The 22,505-nt window shown below is 50.3% G+C and overlaps 1 protein-coding gene across 13 annotated transcripts in view; it reads left to right on the top strand.

Annotated features, from left to right (window-relative positions):
• The window catches only part of MSI2 (musashi RNA binding protein 2), a 187,444-nt gene that overhangs the window by 137,753 nt on the left and 27,186 nt on the right, over positions 1-22,505 (top strand). For 12 of the 13 annotated variants that reach the window (XM_042880056.1, XM_042880060.1, XM_042880066.1 and 9 more), the window contains exons 8-10: positions 1,901-1,983; positions 6,894-7,008; positions 12,832-12,906. In XM_042880056.1, the coding sequence (XP_042735990.1) occupies positions 1,901-1,983; positions 6,894-7,008; positions 12,832-12,906 (273 nt within the window). Of the gene's footprint in view, positions 1-1,900; positions 1,984-6,893; positions 7,009-12,831; positions 12,907-14,800; positions 16,149-22,505 lie in introns of those variants that run through there. The other variant, XM_042880068.1, reaches the window with a different exon arrangement.

Raw genomic sequence — 22,505 nt, 5'->3', positions numbered from 1 at the left:
TACTGTAATGTTTTTTTATACGTGCAATTATTGAAAGTCGCAATCCAGTATTTTATAAGTGAAACAAAGAAGGACCCATTGTGGGTTCGTTCCAGGAATTTTTTAGCTGCAGGGCAGTGATCTCCTAGGGTTGCTTAAGGAGCAGTAGGATGCGATGGACAGGCTGTGAGAGCAGAGGCAGCACAGCCTGCAGCACTGAGCACTGCTCTTCTCCTGTGTTCCCCCAGGGAGGAATGAGGCAAAGCTGGTGCTGGGTTTTCCTGTGGACCCATTCACATCTGGTTTTTTGCCTGCATGGGTTGGCCTGGATCTTTTAAAAACATGAATGAGCATTAATGTCTATGGATTGTTACTTTGTTCTTGTTATAAAGCCTGTAAACACAGAAAGCTGGGCAGGTTTCTGCTTTTCTGGTTTAATCAGAGGAGTAATTTCTGGGTAAAGCTGTGTTTAAGCCGTATGGAGTGCGATGAGAAGGGGAAACTTGTTTCCTGGTCACAACGTGTCCTGCCTGCAGCAGGCTGTCGTGCTGCGCTGCGTATTAATGCTAATCTCCTCTAAATTCCTCTTCCTGGCTCCAGCCTGGCAGCAAGACCTGACAGGAGCTCAATGAGAAATCCTCAGCTGCAGCACTCACTAATGAGTTACTAATGAGGAGGTGGTGGTGGTGACAGTGCCAGCACTGTGCAGGGCACCCCGGGGTGCTGCACCCAGGCAGTTAAACATTCGGTTGTGAGTGCGGATCTGTTTGAGGTGGATTTAAATGGAACAGTTTGGAAGGCAAAGAGAGGAGCTGGGTCAAGCACCACGCTTGAAGCTGTAGGTGCTGACATGCAAAGCATTGCTCTGAGCGCTGCGTTTGGGTGCGGTGTGCTGTGGGATGATGTGCTGCACCTCAGAGAAGTGCTGGAACCATTTCTAGTGTTGGTTTTTTTTCCATCCGCCCAAGAAGATTCAGAGAGCAAGGGGTGCATTGGCCACTACCTGTGCTGTACGTTCCCATCGCTGCCTGTGCTGTATGTTCCCAAAAGGCACCGCCTGGTCCTGGTGCTGTGGGTTCGGGGTGAGGTGCCGTGTGTCCCTGCAGGGCCGTGCAGCCAGCAGAGCACACAGTGCTGGGCTGCAGGTGGGCAGCAGGCATCCAACAGCCCTGACGCAGCCCCCATCCCCACAGCTCTGACTCAGCGGTGTGGAGGAGAGGAGCGATGAGATGAGAGCCCTCTGACTGACACTTCTGAGAGGCCTCAGGATGTCCTGATGAGGCATTAGAGGAAGTCATTCAGGAAGAGGGGACAAACGAGCACCTCCGGAGCTTGGCGGCCCCGCTGCCTTGCTGAAGTCGTCAGTGCTGGCTTGGTGCGAGGGGAGGGCAGCAACCAGCTGCTGTCTGCCTGGGTTCTTGGTTTGTTGGGTTTTTTTTTTGTCCTGCAATGAGTCAGCCCTAATGGAGAAGTCCCTTGGAATTAAACAGGAGATAAAATCAATACGCTTCCATAGACATATAATTGGGTTTTGTAGAGATTGCTCTTAAAAACCTATAAGGTGTAAAAGAAAATATAGCTGATTGTCGTTTCTGAGCCGTTGTGAACCAGAGTGTAACTATCCATTAAGTTCTTTGGATGGATCAAAAAATCCATAAGGAGGTTTTAATTCTCCATTAAATCCTATGGAAGAGCTGTAACAGAACCCTGTTAATTTCCTCTGAGGTGATGCTTCCTACCTCCATTAGGCTGTAATGAGTTCCGCGGCGGCGCTGTGCAGGGCAGGTGTGTTTACATGAGCATATTCCTGTGAAAGCATTCCAAAGTCCAAATGGCAAATAATGCCTTGTTAGAAGAAAAGCTGTTTGACCTCACTAACGTTTTCCTTTCCCCCTCCCCTTTTTGTTCCTCTGTTGAACAGGATTTGGTTTCGTTACTTTTGAAAATGAAGATGTGGTGGAAAAAGTCTGCGAAATCCACTTCCATGAAATCAATAATAAAATGGTAAGTGTGTGTTCTGCCCAGAGCTGGGATGTGGGGCCTGGGCTGCTGCCAGCCCTGTGTCCACAGAGCCAAGGCTGTGCTGCAGCGTGCCAGCGCTGCCCGGCCCATGAGGAAGTTTTCCCTGGGTGACATCAAGCCCCAAGTCGCACGGTGCCCTGTTGGTAAAGCCGATGTGACAGAGGGAGAAGGGTGTTTGTCTTCCAATCGATGCGAAAACTTTGATATTTTCAGCTGAAATACTCTTTTTCCCTTTGTCAAAACATCCTTCGCTTCTCAAATGTGTATTCAGATATGCATTGTATATTGGTCTGATATGTGTTCACAGACTTTAAATTCAATAATGGAGCTTTTAGTGTGGATAAGATCAAAGCAATCTCCTTGGCATATGCTGGAGGCCTGATTCAATATTTGACTTGCTAATTTTTCCCAGGGCACTGAAATAATATTCTTCATATTGTTCCTGACTGCAATGTGCATCTGAAATAAAAGCGGCCGTCCCTCCAGCAGGCACAGCGCTGGGGTCCAGAGTAGGAACGGGGCAGGAATGGGGCAGCTTGCCCTGCCTGGCCACACTGCTCTCTACTTTGCTTCTGGAGTTTCCTTCTGCTGCTGGTGATGCTTCGTGTGAGATGAATGTGGGTTGTGGGCGAGGTTCCGTTCCCTATGTAGTCACTAAACGCTGATCTGTCTGCCTTAAAACTAAATGAGAGTTAACACCCAACACTCCTGCCTCGAGGAGCAGCAGACTTGCTACAAATTAGGAATGCTTTAAATATGGGTAAGGTTTGTCAGTGAGGGAGGAAGAATAGGAATTTCCTTAATGCGAGGTGAGTGCCCATCACAAAGCACTCCCTGGGTTTGCTTACTTCACACCACATACTTTTCTCTGGAGCTCAGCTCGGCTCTCAGCTCACTCTCTGTGTAAGTCACAGTGGGGAGGTGCAGGAGCTGGCAGGGCACTGACAGCAGCCCAGAGCAGCACAGAGCATAGGGCAGGACTGCTGCACAGGGCAGGCACAGTGCCGGCCCCCAGCAGGAGGAGCAGCCTCCAGCGGAGCTGTGTGCTGGGGGCACAGGGAGGTCTGTGGTTGTTGCCCTTCCTTTGCCCCAGCCATCAGGTTGGGTTTTGCTCTGCTATCAGGATCTGCCCCTCTGGAAAGGCTCCTCCTGCAGAAGGGCTGCGCAGGGCTGTGGGCAGGCGGGCTGAGCAGGGCACAGGGCGAAAGCGTTCCGCATGGCAAGGAGCAGCAGAAAGCGGGTGGGTGTTCTGCTGGTGTGAATAATTGTGGTGCGTTCCTGCCGGTGTGTGATCCGGGCGCCTCGAGCGTGCTCTTCTTGTCACTCCCACAGCACTGATTTTAAAAGCAGCCCACGAGGGAGGAGATGAGACATGATCCTGTCTTGGGACTGACTCATCGTGCTGCTGATGTGCCTGCAGATTAATTACCAAACCCATGCAGGAGCAGCAGAGCCTGCACACACGTATGTGGCAGTGTGCTGCATCGGGGCTGACAGCAGCCAGCCTTCCTGTGCCCCTGGCCCTGTGCCTTGGTTTGGTTTCTCCCTGGTGTTGTGCTGTAGGGGTGCTGGCGGCCCGCTGTGCTCTATAGCACTGCTTTGGCAGCTGCCCCACGCAGTCTCTTGTCAGCAGCCGCTCCCTGGCCCGTCTGCAGCCTGCCTTCCCATGCAGGTTATTTTTATCCCTCCCGTTCTGCCTCTGTTGCCATCCATAAAGCTTAGAATGTCAAGTGTAATATTAAACGAGCGGTGTGCAAGTGAAAGGAAAATGCCAGAGAGGTATTTAATAAATGGAAGGCTGGAATTGATGGGGGAGGCCACGGGTTTTCTCCAAACTCTGAGGACGGGGGAATAGATAAAACCAAAATGAAATGTCCCCAGAATATTGTCATTATTGCCAAAAGAAGCCCAGTTTTGTAGGGGGTGCAAAAGTAGCTGGAAAAGGAATGTGATGGGATCGTTTGCTTTGAGATCTGTGCTGTAGCAGAGTCGTTCACATTGCAGGGTGATGTGGGTACCTGGGCCTGGACCTCTCTGCAGCTGTTGTGAGTGGGCTTCCATGGTGCAGGGCTGACAATCTGCCCCTTGCCCCACGGTGGGACCCACTGGTGGTTGTGTTGTTCTGGATGGGCCAGAGCTGCTTGGGCTCTGCCAGGACCGACAGCCTTTGAGCTGTGGTTGCAGCATGAGTTACGCTGCATGCTTTGGGTTTCCATCCCAGAGCTGTGCCCAGCTGAGGCCATGCTTGACAGCGGTCACGGGGCAGCACCGCTCGTGGCTGCAGCTCTCACTGGTGCTCACATTGAGGGGCAGCAGGGCAGCCCAGCCCCGGCTAACCGCGAGGCCAGCTAGACAAAGTCACCTTGTCTTTGGGTGGCAAAGCAGATTTTTGTGTGCTGTGAATCTGGGAGTGCTCTGCTTTCCCTGGAAAGCTGTTGGCCGTGTTTTTGTGAGCTGTCGTGGTGCTGCGAGCTGACAGCCCGCCTTGTTGTGCTGGGTGTGAGAGGCTTTTCACTCCCCGTCTCAGCCATCCTGGGCTCTGGTGGCTCTGACTGCTCATCTGACCCAGGAGCACCCCGGCGCGACGTTAATTCTGCCAACTAGACTAAACAAAAACAGTGACTTTTAGTTTCCCTGCTTTTTTTGCTTTTTTTTTTTTTTTTTTTTTTTTTTAATTTCTTTCAGCCTTAAACCATTCTTTGTTAGGCTGCTGAAACTGGAGCACATCCCTCGTACAGGGGAGGCGGAAAAAATCTGGAAATTATTAAGATGTGCAGAAATGCTGAACTAAAAGCTTGTGTGTGATTCAGGTTTGCATGCAGCGTGCCCACATCGGGCCGGCTCCTGGGCGGCACAGAGCTGGGCAATGGCTGTGCCATCAGCGGACGCAGAGCGTGGCCCATGGGGCAGCCTGCCTGGGCTCTGGGGTCCCCGTGCTGCCCTGGGGCTGCGCCGTCCCCAACCCGAGCAGCCCAGCCCTGCACATCCTGTCACCCGCCCCACACAGGAGTCATCTCAGCTGGGCAGTAACAAGTGTTTCTGCCCTTGCTATGGGGTGTGTTTGTTTACGAGGCTCAGAAATTATTTCTTTTTCCTGCGGGTGACTCTTTCTTCTCCTTTAAAACCATGTTAAAACTTCTTTGCAGCTCAGTACCGTTCCCTTTATATCCTCGTGTGCTGTGAAAATCATAAATTAAGCCAGTCTTTCAGGGAGCAGCAGTAGGCTGTTTTGTGGTTGCAAAAGCTAATTACTGGGTTATTGTTTCTAACGGTGCTAATCCAAACTTCATTTTCCTGTTAATTGTCCGTCCAGCCAGGCTACATTGTTTTCATCATTCTGAATATTGCAGTGAGAGCAGCTGTGAGGTGTAACCAATGCCTCCATGACACTGTGAGTAGTGGCGAACCCTAAGGATGTGCTGAGAAATGGGATGGAGCACCTCTGGCGGCCACCCAGTTGCAGTTAGAGAGGTTAGATTGGCACAGGGCTGTTGAAGGACTCAGCAGCGCACGAGGAGCGGTTGGCAGGACGTGGCCGAGGTGTCGGCGCAGCTGGTGTTGGTGCTTCGGCTGCATTTGAGCCCCGTGCTCTCAGAGGCAGAGTTGTGGCACGTCGCTGCTGCAGGGCCCGCTGAATTCCCTGACAGAGCTTTCTGCTCCCTCTTCCTTCTCTCTTTACCTTAATACCAAGGCCCCCAGTGTGCACCGTGGTGCTTTCCATCGCACGGCATGCCACTGCGGGGCTTTGCTGCGCTACCCCATCTCTTACAGCCCTTCCCCACAGCTCTTTTAAGGACCTCAATACTTGTTGAGAGAAAGGTGGAAAAGGAGAACTTGAGAGGAATTTCACTCCAGCCTTCCCTGGGTTCAGGCAGTTTGCTTGCAAGAAGTGCTCATTCTGACAGTGTTGGCAGATCTGAGTGCTGTAACACTGAGGTGTGTTGCAGGCAAGCGACGTAAATACGATCTGCACAAGATTTGCAGCAGAAAGGGGAGGAGTAGGTGGTTTTGTTTAAAACACTGCCATTACAGTCAGTTAACCTTCATGTTACCTAAATGAAAATTGTATAAACCTGAAATTTTCGCTGATCAGGTTGCCTAGAAACAGGCGGTCGGTTTTCATAAGACAATGAACACACAGCCACTGATAGGGCTATTAGGAACGGAGATGTTCAGCCACGTTATCCAACAGCCCCGGGCCTGTCTGCTGCTGTCACTGCTCACCCACCGCTGCCAGAGGGGTTGGGGATACGGGATGGTCACAGCCCATCCCACAGGGGCAGTGGAGTGGCACTCATAGGTGTCCAGCACCCTGCAAACCATTCCCTGGAGCTGGCTGGCCCTTGGACTGCTGCAGGGGCTCAGGAGAAGCAAGCAGAGGTGACTGCTGTGGCGTGGAGGGACTCAGAGGCAGCGGGAGTAACTGGAAGTGAAAGAATGCAGATCGTTTATTAATAGGGTTTACAGAAATTTTCTGCTGGGCAGAAATATTGATTCCTTATTCCTGTTTTAAAAGGAGCTTTTTGTAATGATCACCGAGAGTCGTTCTGTGCTATTGATTGTAATAGAGCTGTGCTGAGGACTTTCCTCCATCCATTCCACGCCTGCAAAGTGTCACTGAGAGAAAACGCAGCGCGGGTTTTGCTTCCAGGACCGCAGCAACTTCTTCAGTCAGCTTTTCTGTCGTCCTTACGGTGCTGGGTGCGCTGAAAGAAGCACACGTGTGCTCTCCTCAATCCATTCATACTGTTCAGAAAGTTCGTCGTGAGGGGGAGGCGGTGGGGGCAGGAAAACGCTGAAAATAAATCTCCCCCCTTAAGTAGATCAGTTCTGCATTTGACATTTACATGGAATTCATTTGCATCTCATTTGTACGTGTTTCTGCTCAATAGGTAGAATGTAAGAAAGCACAACCTAAAGAAGTGATGTTTCCACCAGGGACGAGAGGAAGGGCGCGCGGATTGCCGTACACCATGGACGCTTTCATGCTGGGGATGGGAATGTTGGGTAAGTGTGCCACCGAGCGTCTGCCAGGGCTCAGCCCATTGCTCAGCACCCGTGTGGGGGTGAGCCCCAAACCTCAGCAGGGCTGGGGGGAAAGAATCCCGTCGGTGGGAAATGATGAACTGCCCCCTCCCTGGAATATAAGAATTAGCATTTAAATGGGTGTTTTAAATAGCCTGTTTTAGTCTTTGTCGCAAAAATAGAATGATGAAAGATGCAGTGTGTTCATTCCGACTAAAAGTGATCTCTCCCCTTTTTTAGAGGAGTTCAGTCGCGCGTTATTCCTCTTCTTTTAAAGGTATCTTTGGCAGTTTGGCATAGATAATTGAAAATCTTGCTGGCTCTTAAATGGCACGCAAGGTGGAGAAAGCAGGGGGATGCATAACAGCATAGGTCACAACAATAATTACGAGTTTCAAGGAGATGGAATGGTATTTTGGTCCGGAGTATTGTGTCCAGAAAATACTAATTAAATGGGATAAATGATATTTAATGGCAAAATTCTATTTGTGCGCGAGGTCTATTTAGTTATAATTGGTTCTCATTTGTTTCTGCCTGGGTGGTTCTTCTTCCTGTATAGTCTGACAACCCCTTGATATTCTGTCCTCAGATTTGCTAAGCCAAAATGCTGCTAGTCCATTGCCAGTGTCCTTTTGTAAAACCCACATATTGCCAACCTTCTGCTCCCTTTGTGTTGCTGCACCTTCCCTTGTCACACACAGTAAGGCACAAGGGGGGCAGCTGGGGGTGTTCTCAGCCAGAAGTGCCCCATCTCAGCCCACAGTCCTTCTCCATGGCCCTTCATGGGTGCTCTATGGCTTCTGCCCAGGGTGGCAGAGCAGCTGGAGAAGGGCAGGATAGTGCTCACCCCTCCCCTCCAGCACCGTTCTGCTGAAGGCACCCAGCGGCTGGAGCAGGGCCTGCACACTGAGCTGCCGTCAGGGCAGAGGGTTTGATTCCTGTGAAAACTGGGCTGTTCTGCAGAGATGTCTGACTTCAGGCACTGCTTGATTGGATGGGGAAGAATTTCCCTGCCATGTTGGCATTATCTGAATTAATGGCACTTCTCTGTGTGGCCAGAATGATTAGTTGCTGGGATGTGTAGTTCGGTTATTTCAAGCCAACATCTGTTTTTCTGCTACACCACCACCCTGCCCCGAAGTGTCTGGAGATTGCATTTTATGGTTAAAATATTTATCTTATTCAAGTCAGTCCCTCTGTGTGGCACTGCTGGTGGTCCAGGAGGCGCAGGTGGGTGCTCCTTGCTGCACTGGCACAGCCTGGGGGTGGGAACCAGGGCAGCAGCCCCTCTGCCAGAAGTGGAGGCAATGCTGGGAGCAGTTCTGCAGCTGGGCTCTGTGCCAGGGACCTCAGTGGGAAGCTCAGCCCTCGGGAGTGCGCTGGGAGTGATGGCTGCCTCCTGGGGAAGAAGATGGCTTTGGGCTTGAAGAAGCAACAGGGGAGTTCCCAGCATGTGGATCATCTGTGGATAACTTTCAGCTGGGTTGTGTACTGTGGTCACCTGCTGCATGGGGTTGGCTGGCCAGTGCTCCTCGCAGGGCAGCCCTCAGTGTGCTCATTAGATTTTAAGCCAGAGTGGCTTGCTCAGAATTGCTGATTGATTTATGTTGAAGGCCAGATGCTTCGTTATCTACTCGCACTGTTGTTTTTCATTTTCTGCTTGCTACGGTGCACCATGTTAACTAAAGATGTGCAGACTAACAGAGCTGCAGCCTGCGATGTAGGGGGCCGTTCTGAGCCCCAGGGCTCATTTTGAGGCTGGGAGGGGGACAGCAAGCCCTGATGGAGAACCCCACCCCAGTGTGGGGAGGGCATAATTAACCCATCACACTGTGGAGCATCCGGCACAGTGGGCTGCCAGGAGAGTCTGAAGCAGCAGAGTGCTTTGCTGAGATCCCAGCGAGGCCGGTGGCAGACTGACTCCCCTCCTTGCTTCAGTTGTTTGACTGGGCTGAGATGGAGTGGATGGAAGCTGCTCTTAGAATGCTGTTGTACCTGCTTCCAGGAGCCCTTGTCCAAGGTCACCTTCTCCAGATGCCGTTTGCAGGCAGAGCAGGAAATCAGAGGAGCGAACGCACAAGACAACCCAAAGGAAAGAGTGGAGAGTGACTCCCTCCAAAGCTATTAAGGAAGTTGGTCTTTTTCATTAATCATAGCCTCCCTGAGGAGCCTGCAGCAGCCGGGGTCTAAAGGTGCACAGGCAGCCGCTTCTGTGATGATTTGGTTGATTGGAACAAAATTAAAGTGTTCTTCTGAAAGGATTTTTTGACTGTGAGAGTGCAGGCAGGCTGAGCCTTCTGCCAGGGCTGCTCCTGGGCTGTCTCAGTCGCTGTCTGGTGATGAGAAGCACACGTCCTCGGGGGAGGCCAGGAACATTAATTAGCCACTCTGCATAAAGAGTGGGCTGGAGCGTGTTCAGTTTGTGATCTCCTCTCCCTGCCTGCCCACCCGGCCACAGCATGGCAGCTCGTATGTCACAGTGAGCAGTGCTGTGCCCCTTGGTGGGCAGCACTGTGCTCAGCTGGACAAGAGCAAGTGGGGCCTGAAAGCTCACACTGCATCCAGGAGACCCTGCCTGCCTGCCGGTCACGGTGCAGACTCATCACCCAGAGCCATGTAGGTGCTGCTGTGTTACCTTCTGCTCTCGGGGGGGAAAAAAAAAGCCAAGAAAAGTAAAGAGGGACAAAGAGAAGAGCAGGTGGGCTCCATTCCTCTTCCCTCCTGCTGGCAGCAGCTGTGTCTAGGATGGAGTGCTGCCACGTGCTCAAGTTGGAACACCAGGCACTGAGGGTGGCTGCTGCACTGCACTGTCTGAGCTGGGGCCCACAGCATCAGCTTCACTTGGCGATGGGTACCTTGGGCTTGCTGGTGTTTAATTTTGAAGTAACCTCTCCAGAGATAGAGCACAGTCTGTAAGGTTTGTGCTCCGAGACTGCTGAAATAATGTCTGATAGGAACACCAAATTTCAGGAAGTCTCTGCCAGGCTGCTTGTATCATTGCGCCAGGCAGACCAGGGCTCTGCATTACTGCACACGTTCAGGTGAGGTAGGCTGAACTCATGCATAAAAGAAGCTTGTGCCCTTCAAAGAAAGTCATTCCTTTTTTCCCTCAGAGTCTGTCTGATAGAGCAGCAGCTGCCTGTGAGGCAGGCTGAGGAAGGAAGCCGTGTATTGGACACAAGCTTTCTGCAGGACCTCTGGAGCTGCTGGCTTCTGCTGGCCTTGCACTGGGACAGATCTGCTTTTTTTTTTGCACCACGGGAGCAACTCTCTCTTGGGGAGATGATGATTTTCTTGAATTAAGTGTAAAAGCAGAAGTCCCCAGGTTCGAAGCAGTCACTCCATGCATCCATACTTTAGCTGTGAGGTTTGTCCATCCTGGATCACAGCATCTAAACATGGGGGCCATGCAGAGCCAAGGTCCTGGCTTGGTGTCCCACCACCCTGGTGACCTCATGCCATGAGCTCAGGCTCCAGGCCCGCAGGTTCCTGTGGGCACAACAGAGGGCTGGGCGCTCTGCTCCATTTCCCTTTCTGTGACATGCCTGTAGTGACTGGCCTTTACCCTGGGCTTTAATACCAGTGGTGTTGTGGAACTCTCTCATAAACTGTAAGTGAAAAGGTCAGTGTTGATCTGTTTGCAGCTGTTCCTGCATTGGAAGCAGAGCCTTCGCTTTCCTTCCCCCTGACAGGACACTGACCTCACGCTGTGGCAGTGGCAGTGCTGGGTGTTCCTTCCAACAGAAGCATCGCTGTGACTGCTGCTGCTCAGCACAGTGACTGCAGCCATTGCTGTCAACTTGCATAGGCTGCTGGTGTGCTCAACCCACCGCCTCTGGATGACACTGTGGGGTCAAGGAGTTTGGCCTTGCCAGCGTGCTTTGGGGTCTTGGTTGGAGCAGGCTCTGGGGTCTTGCTTGAGAAAAGGCAACCTGGGTAAAACTTGGATTCTTGGTTTACAGTGGGGGATAATCAGAGGGTTGGGTCATTCTCTAGGAGTACTGAAGCAAATAAACTGTTCACTGCCCAGCATAGGATGACTGTGGCATCTAATGGAAATGGTGGATAGGTCAGCATGGCCGTAATTTGGCTTGATGAAGCAGCCACATGGGCCTGGTGTTAATGCGCTATTGATATTCAGCCAGCCCATTTCCCCTGCGCGGATCGGGCTTCGACTCGTTAGAGCAGAGCGGGGCACTGCAGCAGTAAATGAAGAGGAAAATTGAAGTAATGTTGTATTGTAAATTTATGATTCCATCTGCCTGACCGAGAGAGCGCTGAGAGCTGGGATACAGCTGAGACCCCCCCGGGCAGCCCCTGCACCTCAGAGGGAGAGCAGTGCTGCGGCAGGGCGGTGGTGGTGCTCGCGGTGCTCGTAGGGGTGTTGCTCACTTGGCAAATAATCCATTTGTCAGTGCGGTGGTAGTGGAGGGCTTGGTTCTTTTTTTGAAAAAGGGAAAAAGTTTTGTGAAGCATAACTCTGAAAGATCTGATTTAGCGACAGAAGTGATTAATTTTGAAGGGAATCCAGCTGCTGAGCTGTGAAACAAATACATGGGCTGAGCAGAACGGACGAACCTCGGGAAGCCGGAGTGCTGTCCTGCGGCTGCCGCCTGCTTTCCCCTGGCTGTGCCTAATGGCTGCTTCAGAATTCATCCAAGCACTTTTATCTTCCAGTTTTAGATGGTGATTAATAGCATGTTATATGTATGTTAAAATTGAATCGGAGGGACTTGCCCTGGCAGAAGAATTGCTGTGGGATGTGGTATGAACAGGGGTAAGTGGCTGTGGGGACGCCAGGCCTCCTGCAGTGCCCTTAGTGCAGGACGCCTTTGGCTTCGGGTGGAGCAACACCAAACGTCTGCGGATGGTCCTTGGTCCAGAGGGGCCTTTCCTGAAGGCTGGAGGAGTCTTGGTGCACCGATTGATGCTGTGGACACAGGGGATGCTGTGTAGCACTTAGTGCATTAGAATTACAGGAGAGAGTCGCTGTTGGTAAGCGCTGAGCAGGAGGTGCTGAGGAGGAGCAGCAGGGCACTGGTGTGCCGTGGCCCTGCCCCGCTGGCAGCACCCTTTGCCTTCCACCTGCTGTGTTCAGGTGGGCAGCATTGCTCCTTCGTGTGGTTCCTCCAACATTTTTATTAGCAAAATGGCCTCGAATGGTGTTTTTCTCATAATACAACTTCAAAAGCTGCCCGAGGTTGGGTGCGTGTGTCTGAGCGATCCCTTTAGGAAGCGGTTCTCGTCTCTGGGTTTTACTTTCCTGAAAAATTAAAAGCCTTTGACTCTGGCTCATTGCCGTGGCTCCTCCAACTCTTTGATGTGTTAACTGTTGTCCTTCACACTCCTGGGATAAAGAATTACTACTGCCTTAATCTCCAACTGTCAATAGCTCTGAAGCAAAGTACATTCATTGTAAGCTCTCCAAATGTCAGGGCAAACCTGTGTTATGTGTTTAGCCTTAGCATTTGGCATTTACTCTTCCAGCTAACAAGTATGCACAGTGCTTGGGCTTCAGGCACCAAAGTGCATGTTAATTACAGGAGTGACAGCGCTCGTGCGAGGCGGGTGATCAGCAGCCTTCCATCTCTGGATGGTTCTATTGCAGATGATAATGAAACCTTTCCTGCGTTTTGCATGAGCAGAATAAATCTCATTTCTGCATATTCCCTGTAAAATCAAGTTTTGCCCATCCTCAGTGTTATTTGGCATTGTGCTTATAATCAGAAAGCCTCTGTTAATCTTAAAACATTTTCTCTCAGTTTTACTTGTTTGTTTATTTATTTCTATGTTTCTGTGATCAAGGTTACCCGAATTTTGTCGCGACATATGGCCGAGGATATCCTGGATTTGCCCCAAGTTACAGCTATCAGTTTCCAGGTACGTACGTTTCATTTGCAGATTCACTTCTTTCTCCCTTCTTTCCTTCTTTAGTTTTTTCTTTCCTTTCTTTCTTTTTTTTTCTAATCCGTAGCTGCAGGTTGAGGCAGGCAGGTCTGCAGGGAGCATCTCACATAACATATTTTTTTGCGATTAAAACATATCTATACAGACGATATATTTAATACATCTTTATTAACGTGTGAATTGGTACTGGTTATTTGAAAACAAAACTTAAGTTAAAGCGTGAAGCGGCAGAACTGATTTCAGAGCTGTTAGCTCCCTCCGAGGGGTTCTTCCTTCCGCATACCGTAGCTTTGTGCCTGGGCACACACAGCCTTACACACACAGCCTTACACACACACACACAGCCTTGCACATGCTCCCCACACCGTGGTACGTTCGCATCCAGCAGGAGGGCCGCTCTGCCCTCCAACATTGCTGCCTCCTTCGGTGCCCGCCGCGTCCTTCCCGGCATCCTGTGCTGTGCTCGCTCCCCTCCCAGGTCTGTGAGCACTGCTGAGAAAAAGGGCTGAGAGCCCTTTTTCCTTCACCATAGTGCTTCTCAGGGATGTTACTAGATTACATAGAGCTGTGGCTGCTGTGGTCAGTGCTGTGTGCTGAGTTACAGCGGCTGTGTTGGTGCTGTGTTGGGAGCTAACCTCCCTGCATGCTGCAGCAGCAGATTAAATTCTCAAGCGCTTGTCAGGGTGATCCTGGGTGGGACAGAGGACAAGGAGTAGGGCTTGGCTGTGCCTTAGGCATGTGAGTCATAGATATGGCTGTGGCATCAATAGGAAGGAGTGTTGCGTGGAAAGGATGTGTGTTATTAACATCCATAGGATGAATGATGTCCTTGCACTGCAGATCTGGTGTCTGCAGGATGAGTAGCATCGAGGCAAGCCGGTGTTAGATTTTTTTTCTCTATTTCTAGGCTTTGCAGATGCAGCAGTTCTGTGTTATGCTCACCTGCCTATTCCCCACCTGTACTGTGCCCTTTGCACAGCAATGAACAGAGTGTGCTGCTGGGGCGGGCAGCACTGCTGGTGCCCTGTGTGCCCCACAGCAGCAGGGCAGGCTCGTGGGGTTTCTGTGGTGACTGATCTGTGTGAGAGCAGAGACAAGAGACAGTCTCAATGGGTTACATGGTGAAAATCAGCACAGCTCAGGTGGCTTTAATTATAAACATAACTAAAATGAGCGTGTCTGGCTGTTGAACGTGGAGGTGTGTTGAGCTTCAGCCATCCTGACATCCACTGTCCTGGAGGTTTGGGTGATCTTCCCATGATTGTCTGGTTGTGTTCAGTCTCTTGCAGAGATTGTGGCACAGGAGAAAATCAAAGAGAAACGTTACCTCCAGCGAGCGCTGCACTCAGTGCCAGCCTGGCCGTGCTGCCTGCACCGGGGGCAGCTTGAAAACGGGGCTGGCAGGAGAAGCAGCAGCTCCTGGCCAGGCTGGCACCAGGAGCAGCACCACTCACGGCAGTGCGGGGGCTGCTGCTGTGCTGGGGGTCAGGCGGTGTGCAGTGTGCACTGCATGGAGCCGGGAGGGCGCCTGGGGCAGTGAGTGCGGCGGCGTTGGGGGGCTACAGGGTGTTGGGTGGGACGTGGGGTGTTGGGGAGCATGGGCAGCCTGCTAAGAGGGTCTGACATCTGCCGTTCTGCCCGCTGGCCTTGCAGCACAGCGCACACAGGCACTTGGGCGACTGTTCTATCTTCTCCCATCGTTATTTTTTCCTCTAGGCCTTTATAACTCAGCACTTAGCCTCTTCTTTTTATTTATTTATTTTTTACAATCACTCCCCTTTCTGTGTCTTTTTTTTTTTTTTTTTAATTTCTGGGACTTATCTTTTCAGTTTAATCTATTAATTTCTGTTCTTATTTCACTTTGCAGACTATTTGCCGATTTCACAAGACATAATTTTTATCAACTAGTTCTTAAAGATGCATAACAAATTAATCGGGGTTTACTACAGTGCTAATGAGAGAGAGAGACAGACAAAGCCTGGGTGGTCCATGTTAATATCAATGTCCACTGAGAAATTGCTGCTCTTGCTGGCTGGTTTGATTGAATGGACTTTTTACTTTATTTTTTTAAAGGCTCCATATCCTCACTGCTTTGAGTTTTGCTTTTTATTATCTTTTTTTTAATTTTGTTGTTTTTTCCCTCTGCTTTGTTATGAGTTTTTAATGCCCACTTGGAATGTAACTCACAGGGATGGGGAGAGGGGCATTACGAAGGCATGACTTCTCACAAACTTCTTAAGCATAATTCTGACCAGGGAGTGAAAACAACAGTTGGGCCTCACAGCCGGCCCCAGAGGGATGCTGGCACTTTGTTCAGCAGCACAAGTCGAGAGCGGAGCGAGGCCGCCGTCTCCTCTTGCTGGGGTTCCAATGGATCAGGGTTGGATTGTCCCCAGCGAGCTCTTCTCACACTGCAGCACCCACCCATGGCCGTGCCTGGCTGTGCTTGGGGCGGCTCTGCCTGGGGCAGCTGCTGCCTCGGGGTTGGGGTCGGCGGCTTCTGTGTGGCCACCACTGAACCGCAGCGTCCCCCCCTCAGTGCCATCCCCTCAATGCCATCCCCTCAATGCCATCCCCCCGCCTCCTGCAGCGGGCGATGCTTCCACCTCCTGCAATTGCTTTTGCTTGCAAATTGTGAGCAGGTTGCTTAAATTTGGGCAGGAGGGGCTTTTGCTGTGCTGCTTTCAGCTGTGCTGCACCTCTCAATCTCCACCCAACTGCCCGAACTGCAAACTGGTGATCTGCTGCTGTCCATTGGCTCCGCTTTAACAAGACCAGATTCTGCTGGTTTGGGTAGAAAACACACATGGTATCTTTTTTTTAAGTGTTTCTACCTACCTTATAAGTTTGTGAGAAGTAAATTGCATGCTTACAGTAGAACTGTAATGCATTTTAATGTTTGTTAATCCACTTGTTTAAAATGTCGGTGTCAAAGGCTCTGCGATACACGGCTGTGCTGTTCATTTCATTAAAGATGCTTGATGTAACGATTGGTTAGTTTCCTTTTTACTTTTCTGCAGGCAATAGCTTTTTTAATCTGTATGGCTTCTTATTATTTTGTTTGTTTTTTTTTTTTTTTTTGCTATGAATTGCTTTGCTTTTGTGAACTTGTCTTAGTGTGCATGATTTGCAAACATTTCAGCTATTGTGAATTTTCTCATTTTTTGTAAATAGTCCATCTGTGCTTTTTTTTTTTTTATGACTTTTATCCTGTAAGTAACTGAGGTAGAAAATAATAATAAATTGTTTACAACGGATGTGCTGTGTTACTGCTCTCTTAGCTTTGCAGATTTAATATTTTGGTTTGGATGCACCAAATAACCAGTACCAATGACAGCTTAATAAAAGAATGACACCACCACCACTCCCAGCACGTGAGCCACTCTTGGAAGAGCCTGCAGACGAATGGTTACGTATGAGGTGTGTTGGCAGCAAAAATTAAAACAAAAGCAATGACAGAGCACTCATAGCTGGGGGAGAGCGGTGTCTGCCCATAAGGTTGCAGCATTCCCAGCAGTGACCGAGGTGGGTTTGAGCACCAAACTGTAGCTGTGGTAGAAATCCCTGTCCAGCACTGGTGAGCAGGAGGCTCTTTGCTGTTTGGAAATGGAAGGGACGATGTGGGCAGTGTCATGGCAGAAGGTCCTGTGCTGCAATGGCAGCATTTGCCCCGAGTGGTGCTGCAGAATGCAGAGCTGCCATCACTGTGGGTGTCACTGTGAGCCCATCTGCTGTCACTGCCCGGGTGCTGGAGGATGTCAGAGTTGCTTAGAAGCCTTCAGCTCAGGAATTTAAATTTCTTTTTAATTCAGGGTTTGTTTGCTTGTGTGTTTGTTAAAGTTTATTAAAGCCTTTGTATGTGGGAAGAGGTGGGAAAGCCAGATATTATCGCAAACTTTCCTGAGCTCCCGTAAGAACACTTGCACCTTAATAACCCATAGTCTGCAAAGCCTGGAGCCTGGTTCTGCGTTGTGCTCCTGCTGCAGACACGCAGTGCGAGGGAGCTGAGTCTGAACGGGGACTTTCCATTATTATGAGAATATTTAAAACCAAGCCAACTTTCTGCTAATGTACAGAGTTCAGTTCGGTTTCTTTCCTGATAGCAGTTGCACACTGCTCACTCATCAGCAGTTGACTCTGAGTAGGATGGTGTCCTTCCCTAAAAGTTACTTCGTGATGCTTACCTGATAGGTGTGGTAGCTGCTTTCTGGGTCAAGAAAAAGAGCTGGTACCAGAGGCAAAGGTAACGATTATAGTAATGACACGCTTAAGGCTTCTTTTGTATTGTCTGAAAGAAAGGGCAGCTTCCTTCCTTACCTCTTTCTGGTGCTGAGGACATTCAGCGGTGCTACAAAGCTGTGAGCTGGCTTTGTTCCTGCAGGTCTCTTGGTTCCCCGCTCCTTTTTAAGTAATCTAAGAGAAGTGCAGTAAGACTGGGAGGAAACGAGCATGTCCATAGTTTCACCTGGTGCGGTGCTGGGTACGGCCTGGCCAGGCTGGGAGCAGGATGTTCGCTCAGCAGAGATGCAGAGCAGCTCCCCTCCAAGGACTGAGCTGTGGTTCTGCCCAGCTGCACCGCCTGAGCTCCATCTCCCAGCCCAACATGCGTGGTGCTGCCAGGATCCCAAGCTCCCTTCTGTTCCCCAGCACCCAGCTGTCTGCTCAGGTGATGGGGAAGTTCCGAAAGCTGAGATGCTGCTTGCATGTGGTTTCCTTGCTCGCAGGGAGTAGTGAAGTTAGTACTGAAGGAGTCTGCTCTCTAACACGCTCTTGTAAAGCGCTGTGACACAAGTTGTAGACTTGTCTAACAAGGAATGTGTTTGTCTAGACGTGATAATTTAGTGATCAAACTTAACATTAAGGAAGACAGAAGTTACTGGCAGCTGCAGAATAGGAGGAGGCGATGCAAAGCACACTTGGTGTAGTCTGTTCAGTTAGTGAAGCCTTGCGTCAGCGAGATGCTGAATGAAGCTGGAGCTGCTCTCGCTCCTTTGTCTAACCTTTTCTTAACAGCTTAAAGTCTGCTGCCATCATCCCTGCGCTGTGTGCTTTTGTTCACCAAAAAAACACATTACTGCACCTGCATGGCATCAAATGGTTCACAAAGCGCGTTTGAAATCTGCTAGAATCACCTTAATTATAGCTCTTCAGAAGTCTTAGTTTTGCCTCCACCAATGAAAACAAAGGCCATGGACTTGACCTGGTCTAAAAATTAAGAGCTTGGGTTTCTCTGGTTGGCAAAGGACAGGCTGAGGAGTTCTTGGTGCAGCTGCATCCCGGCAGTGAGGAGCAACTGAATTGAAAGAGCAGCTGACAAACTGAGGAATGAATGTAGCAAAGCCCATGCATTCCCAGCCAGAAGGTACTCCTTCAAGTTGTATTGAGATGATAAGAGTTTTGTTTTGATTAAGAAAAAAAGAATGCCTAGAGCTGTTGTCTGAGCCCAAGCAGAGCTTTGGCAGCTGTGCCTTTTATAGGTATCTTTTGTTTATGAGTTTATTTTTTTTGTGTTGCACAGAAGTGCTTTGTAGAAATTCGCACCTCTTATGTCCTCTGCCCTTTCAAATAATATCCTGGTGCTGAGTTGGAGGGGAGGCCTTCAGGAGGATCTCTTGATCCTGGTCTGTGCTCCAGCTGCCAGCAGGGCGTGAAGAAGGCTCTGTGCTGCGTGCGGGTGCTGGTAAGATTTCCCCAAAGAGCTCATCTGAAGGACCAAAGCATGCCCTGTCCTTCCTTAGGCTTTTCCTTACTCGGTGCCTGAGCAGGAGGAGCACCCTGACTGCCGACCTTGGGAGCCGCTGCCCATTCCCAGCTGCTCACTGAACTGTGCAAGAGCCAGGCTGTAAATATCCACAGCCATTGCTGTGGGAATGAGCAGTCCTAAGGGGACGAGGAGGACAGGAAGGAGCAAACTTCACAGCCTGCTGGTCCTGTGCGACTGTGTGGTGAGCAGAGATCGGGAAATGTAACGGGAGTTATTTACAACAGCTAAGAGCTGTAACTCGAGCAGAACGTGTGGGGCAAAGCAGAGATCACCCCATGGAGCAAATGATGCGATCTGGAGATGCTGTTCTGCTGTGAGGGGTTCTGTGTGCCCAGCTGCATGGAGTGCGGCAGCTTGCATGCGTGGACCTGCAGAGGCTGAAGGCCTGATCCCTAGCCATAAGGCTGTTACAGATAGAGCGAGGGGCTGAAAAACAACTCGTAGGGGTAATTCTTCATAAAGCAGGAAAACGTTCCAATGTGAATGTTTTTCAGAGGCATTTAGTGATAGGGTTCCACGCTTGTACTGAAGCGTCCAGCCGCCTCCAGGTGCTCCTCCTCCCCAAAGCAGCGCTCTGTCGGCACTGCAGCGCTGCTCTGAGGGCTTCAGGCTGAGCCTCACCATCCTCTGCTCAGCCTGTTTTTGTGACGTGGGTCTGAGCTGCCCAGCAGTGGTTCCTCCAGCCCAGAGCTGCAGGGATGTGTTGACCACACGGCTGTGGTGCAGCATCAGGAGCGGCTTTTGCTCCTGGGACCCCACACGGGGTGCAGAGCTGCCGGCCCTCTGCTTAATCATCTCTCTGCTGGAGCTGCCTCCCTTACGCTCTCATTCTTCCAGCTCCAGCTTCCAGACGTGGGTTTTTCTTATGTGTTTTTTCATAGCCTGGGATCCGTCTTTTAATAATACTTACCCAGATAGTTTGGATCATTCATAAAAATTTAAGAAAGCTGTTTAAACAAAATAGCTCATTTTCCATACCATCGAAGCACTCAAATGAGGCTTTAAGCAAATCAGCGCCGCTTTGCTGAACTTTAAATACATGCCATGATGCTCTTCCCTCTGCCCTGCCCTGTCTGTTAGCAGCAGGTGACAATTCAGCGCTGCTGGGCTGGGGCTGGGGGAGCACACAGGCATTCCCCCTGCTGCCAGCCTTCCTCTTCTATAGACCTTGTTTATTAGATGTCGATGGTAAGCATTTGGCTCTGGGCTTTAGAATGAGAAATGCTTTCAGTGGGGCAATCAGCTTAGTACTAAAGAGAATTACTTGCTTTTAGGAAGCGATTTAGTTGAGATTCTCTTTCGTGCACATGAGCTGCTTTCACCTGAAGCTCATAATTCCCTGTGTTTTACCAGATTAGTAAATTAGGGAAGATTACGTACGGAGCTGAAGCATTGGGTGGTGGGAGGTGCAGTGTTTGTAAGTCACAGTTGAGGAGCTGAGTGGATGCCTTAAGGAGAGTAAATAGACTAAGGCAGCTAGCGGCCCTTGCTTTGGTTTTGGGGTTTTCTTTCTTTTTTTTCGTGGCTTTTGTTTTTTTGTTTTTTTACATGATTACTTTACTGAAAACGAGCCATTTGCCTTTGAGAACTTCCCCAGTTTTCTGCCTGGTGAAATAACTGCAGAAGGGTTATTACACTCGAAATGACACGGAACGATAATTTGGAGACAAACAAGGCTTTGTCTCAGCGATGCATAAAGTAATTACTGGGCAAAAGTGCATCATTCTCGTTTTAAAAACCGTGGCCTGAGAGCGGTAAACAGCTGAAAAATGGGTCGTTCGCTGTACATAAAGCACAAGTGCCAAATTTCGAATTAACTATATTTGGATTTTGTTGTTTTGTTGAAACTCCAGAGCAGAAATATTTGCTCACAAGAACACGAGCACGCAGCCGGTGCGGCGCGCGGCGTGTCTGACGTGGAGCGTTTCCCCACCACGACCTGCAACGCGTCGCACATCTCAAACAGCAGCGGCTGTGCCTTGAATCACAGAGGGCTGCTAATGAGGTTTCCATTATGCGCGATGTGCTGAATCTGAAGTTCGCTAATTTTCTGACCTGCTGAAATAGATTTTAATAAGCTTGATGTACCACAGCATATAAAGACAAAGGGAAGCGCTTAATGGGGCTGTCAGGATAACTCTGGGCAGGCCTGGGGATGCTTAAAGTGTTGGTGGAGTCGATGGGAAGCTTGGGCAGCAGACTGCGTGCCCATGAGCGCTGCCTGGCGCCGTGCTGCTCCGTGCTGCTGCGGGCAGAGGGAGAGCTTCGTGGGGTCTGCAGTCAAATCCAGGAGAGAACATTGCTCCTAAAGCACGACAGCGGGTTGTGAGCAGTCAGGTGCTGTCCTGATCTTTCAGTGAGCCTAGATGGAGTTTGATTGCTCTGGGTGTGTTCCTCCAGCGGTGAGTGGTTGGCTGTTCATCTAAAGCTTGACACGGCGGCTGCGTTTTCTTTTTCATTTTTGTTCCTTGTAGAAAAGGAGGGGGGGGGGAGATGGAGGACTGAAAGATGAAAGTTTTGAGCGTAAAGGGATTGTTTTGGGATTGAGCTTTCCCTCGTGTGTGCTCACCATTAAAGGCTGCGTTTGTGTCGGGTAAATTGGACCCATGCCTGCCTGCCTCCCATAAAAGGCAGCGGGCTCTTCTGCTTCATGGTTGTGAGTCTGATACTTTTGAAATGAAGCCTAAAGATCCGACAAAGAGGATAACACTGCCTAATGGAAAGAATAATGCGGGCGAGAACCCATCTGAAATGACAGCTGTGAGCCTCACGCTGCTCTCCTGCGCTGATCAAAGCCGCTGGTAACACTGTGTGAAAGGAGGGCATCGGTTCCCCCTCTCCTGCTCCACCTGCAGACATTTCTGCATTGGCAACGTGGTGCTTTTTTCCCTGGGAGATCAGTGGAGCTCCCAGCATATGTTCCAGGGTCCATTGTGACAGGCCAAGGGGCCAAACTACATAGAGGGGAGATTCCGGTTGGATGTAAGGAAGTTTTTTACAGTAGGGGCGGCACAGGCTGCCCATAGAGGTGGTGCTGCCCTGTCCCTGCAGACAGCCAAGGTCAGGGGAGGCAGCCCTGAGCACTGATGGAGCTGTGAGTGTCTGTGCGTTGCCGGGCAGTGGGATCTGATGGCCTTCGGAGGTCCCTTCCAACTCCAGCCGTTCTGTGATTCTGTAATAGTTTTGGTGGTTTTTCTGAAATCTGGTGCTGAGGCCACACGTGCTCATTGCTAGACTCTTGCCATGCGACCTCATGTGCCCACGTGCTTTAGTCAGTAGGAAGCAGAGAAAATTGTTTGCATAGTATTTATTGATAGGAAAAGGGATTTCTTGGTCCTCGTGACTTTTGGGGGGCATCATGTGTGCTTCAGGGCTGAGTGGGACGTGGCCCAAAGCAATCGCTGGTTGCCCCATTGGCCGCATGCTGCCCTCTGAGCTCCTGTCCCGCTGCCAGCCTGCTGCTCCCTGACTTGTTTCTGTGCTGGAGAAAGCACTGGCGTGGAGACGGCCGCTGCCTCGAGCTGTGACCGTAGGGTAGGGCTTCTGGAAACAGACGTATCTGTGCCCCATTGCATGGGGCTGCTTTGGCATTTATAGGGAAACTGTTGGTGCGGGAAGCGGAAAAATGTGCGAAATTGAACTCCAAACACTGGCTTTGGCTTGTTCTGAACAATAAGAGGGCATGAAATTGCTGTGAATCCTCAGGGCTTTCCTGGTCAGTGTGTAAGCCCGTGGAAAACATTTATTGTAAAATACCTTCTAATTGCAGTGTCTGAAGTAGGCACTTTGGGCCTTTTGAACAGCTTTG

This window comes from Lagopus leucura, unplaced genomic scaffold (genome assembly GCF_019238085.1).
Source record: "Lagopus leucura isolate 7727_CA_CO unplaced genomic scaffold, USGS_WTPT01 Super-Scaffold_100024, whole genome shotgun sequence".
Taxonomy (NCBI): Eukaryota; Metazoa; Chordata; class Aves; order Galliformes; family Phasianidae; genus Lagopus; species Lagopus leucura.
The sequence above is the reverse complement of the archived record's forward strand: the minus strand, read 5'-3'. Positions and strand labels throughout refer to the sequence as shown.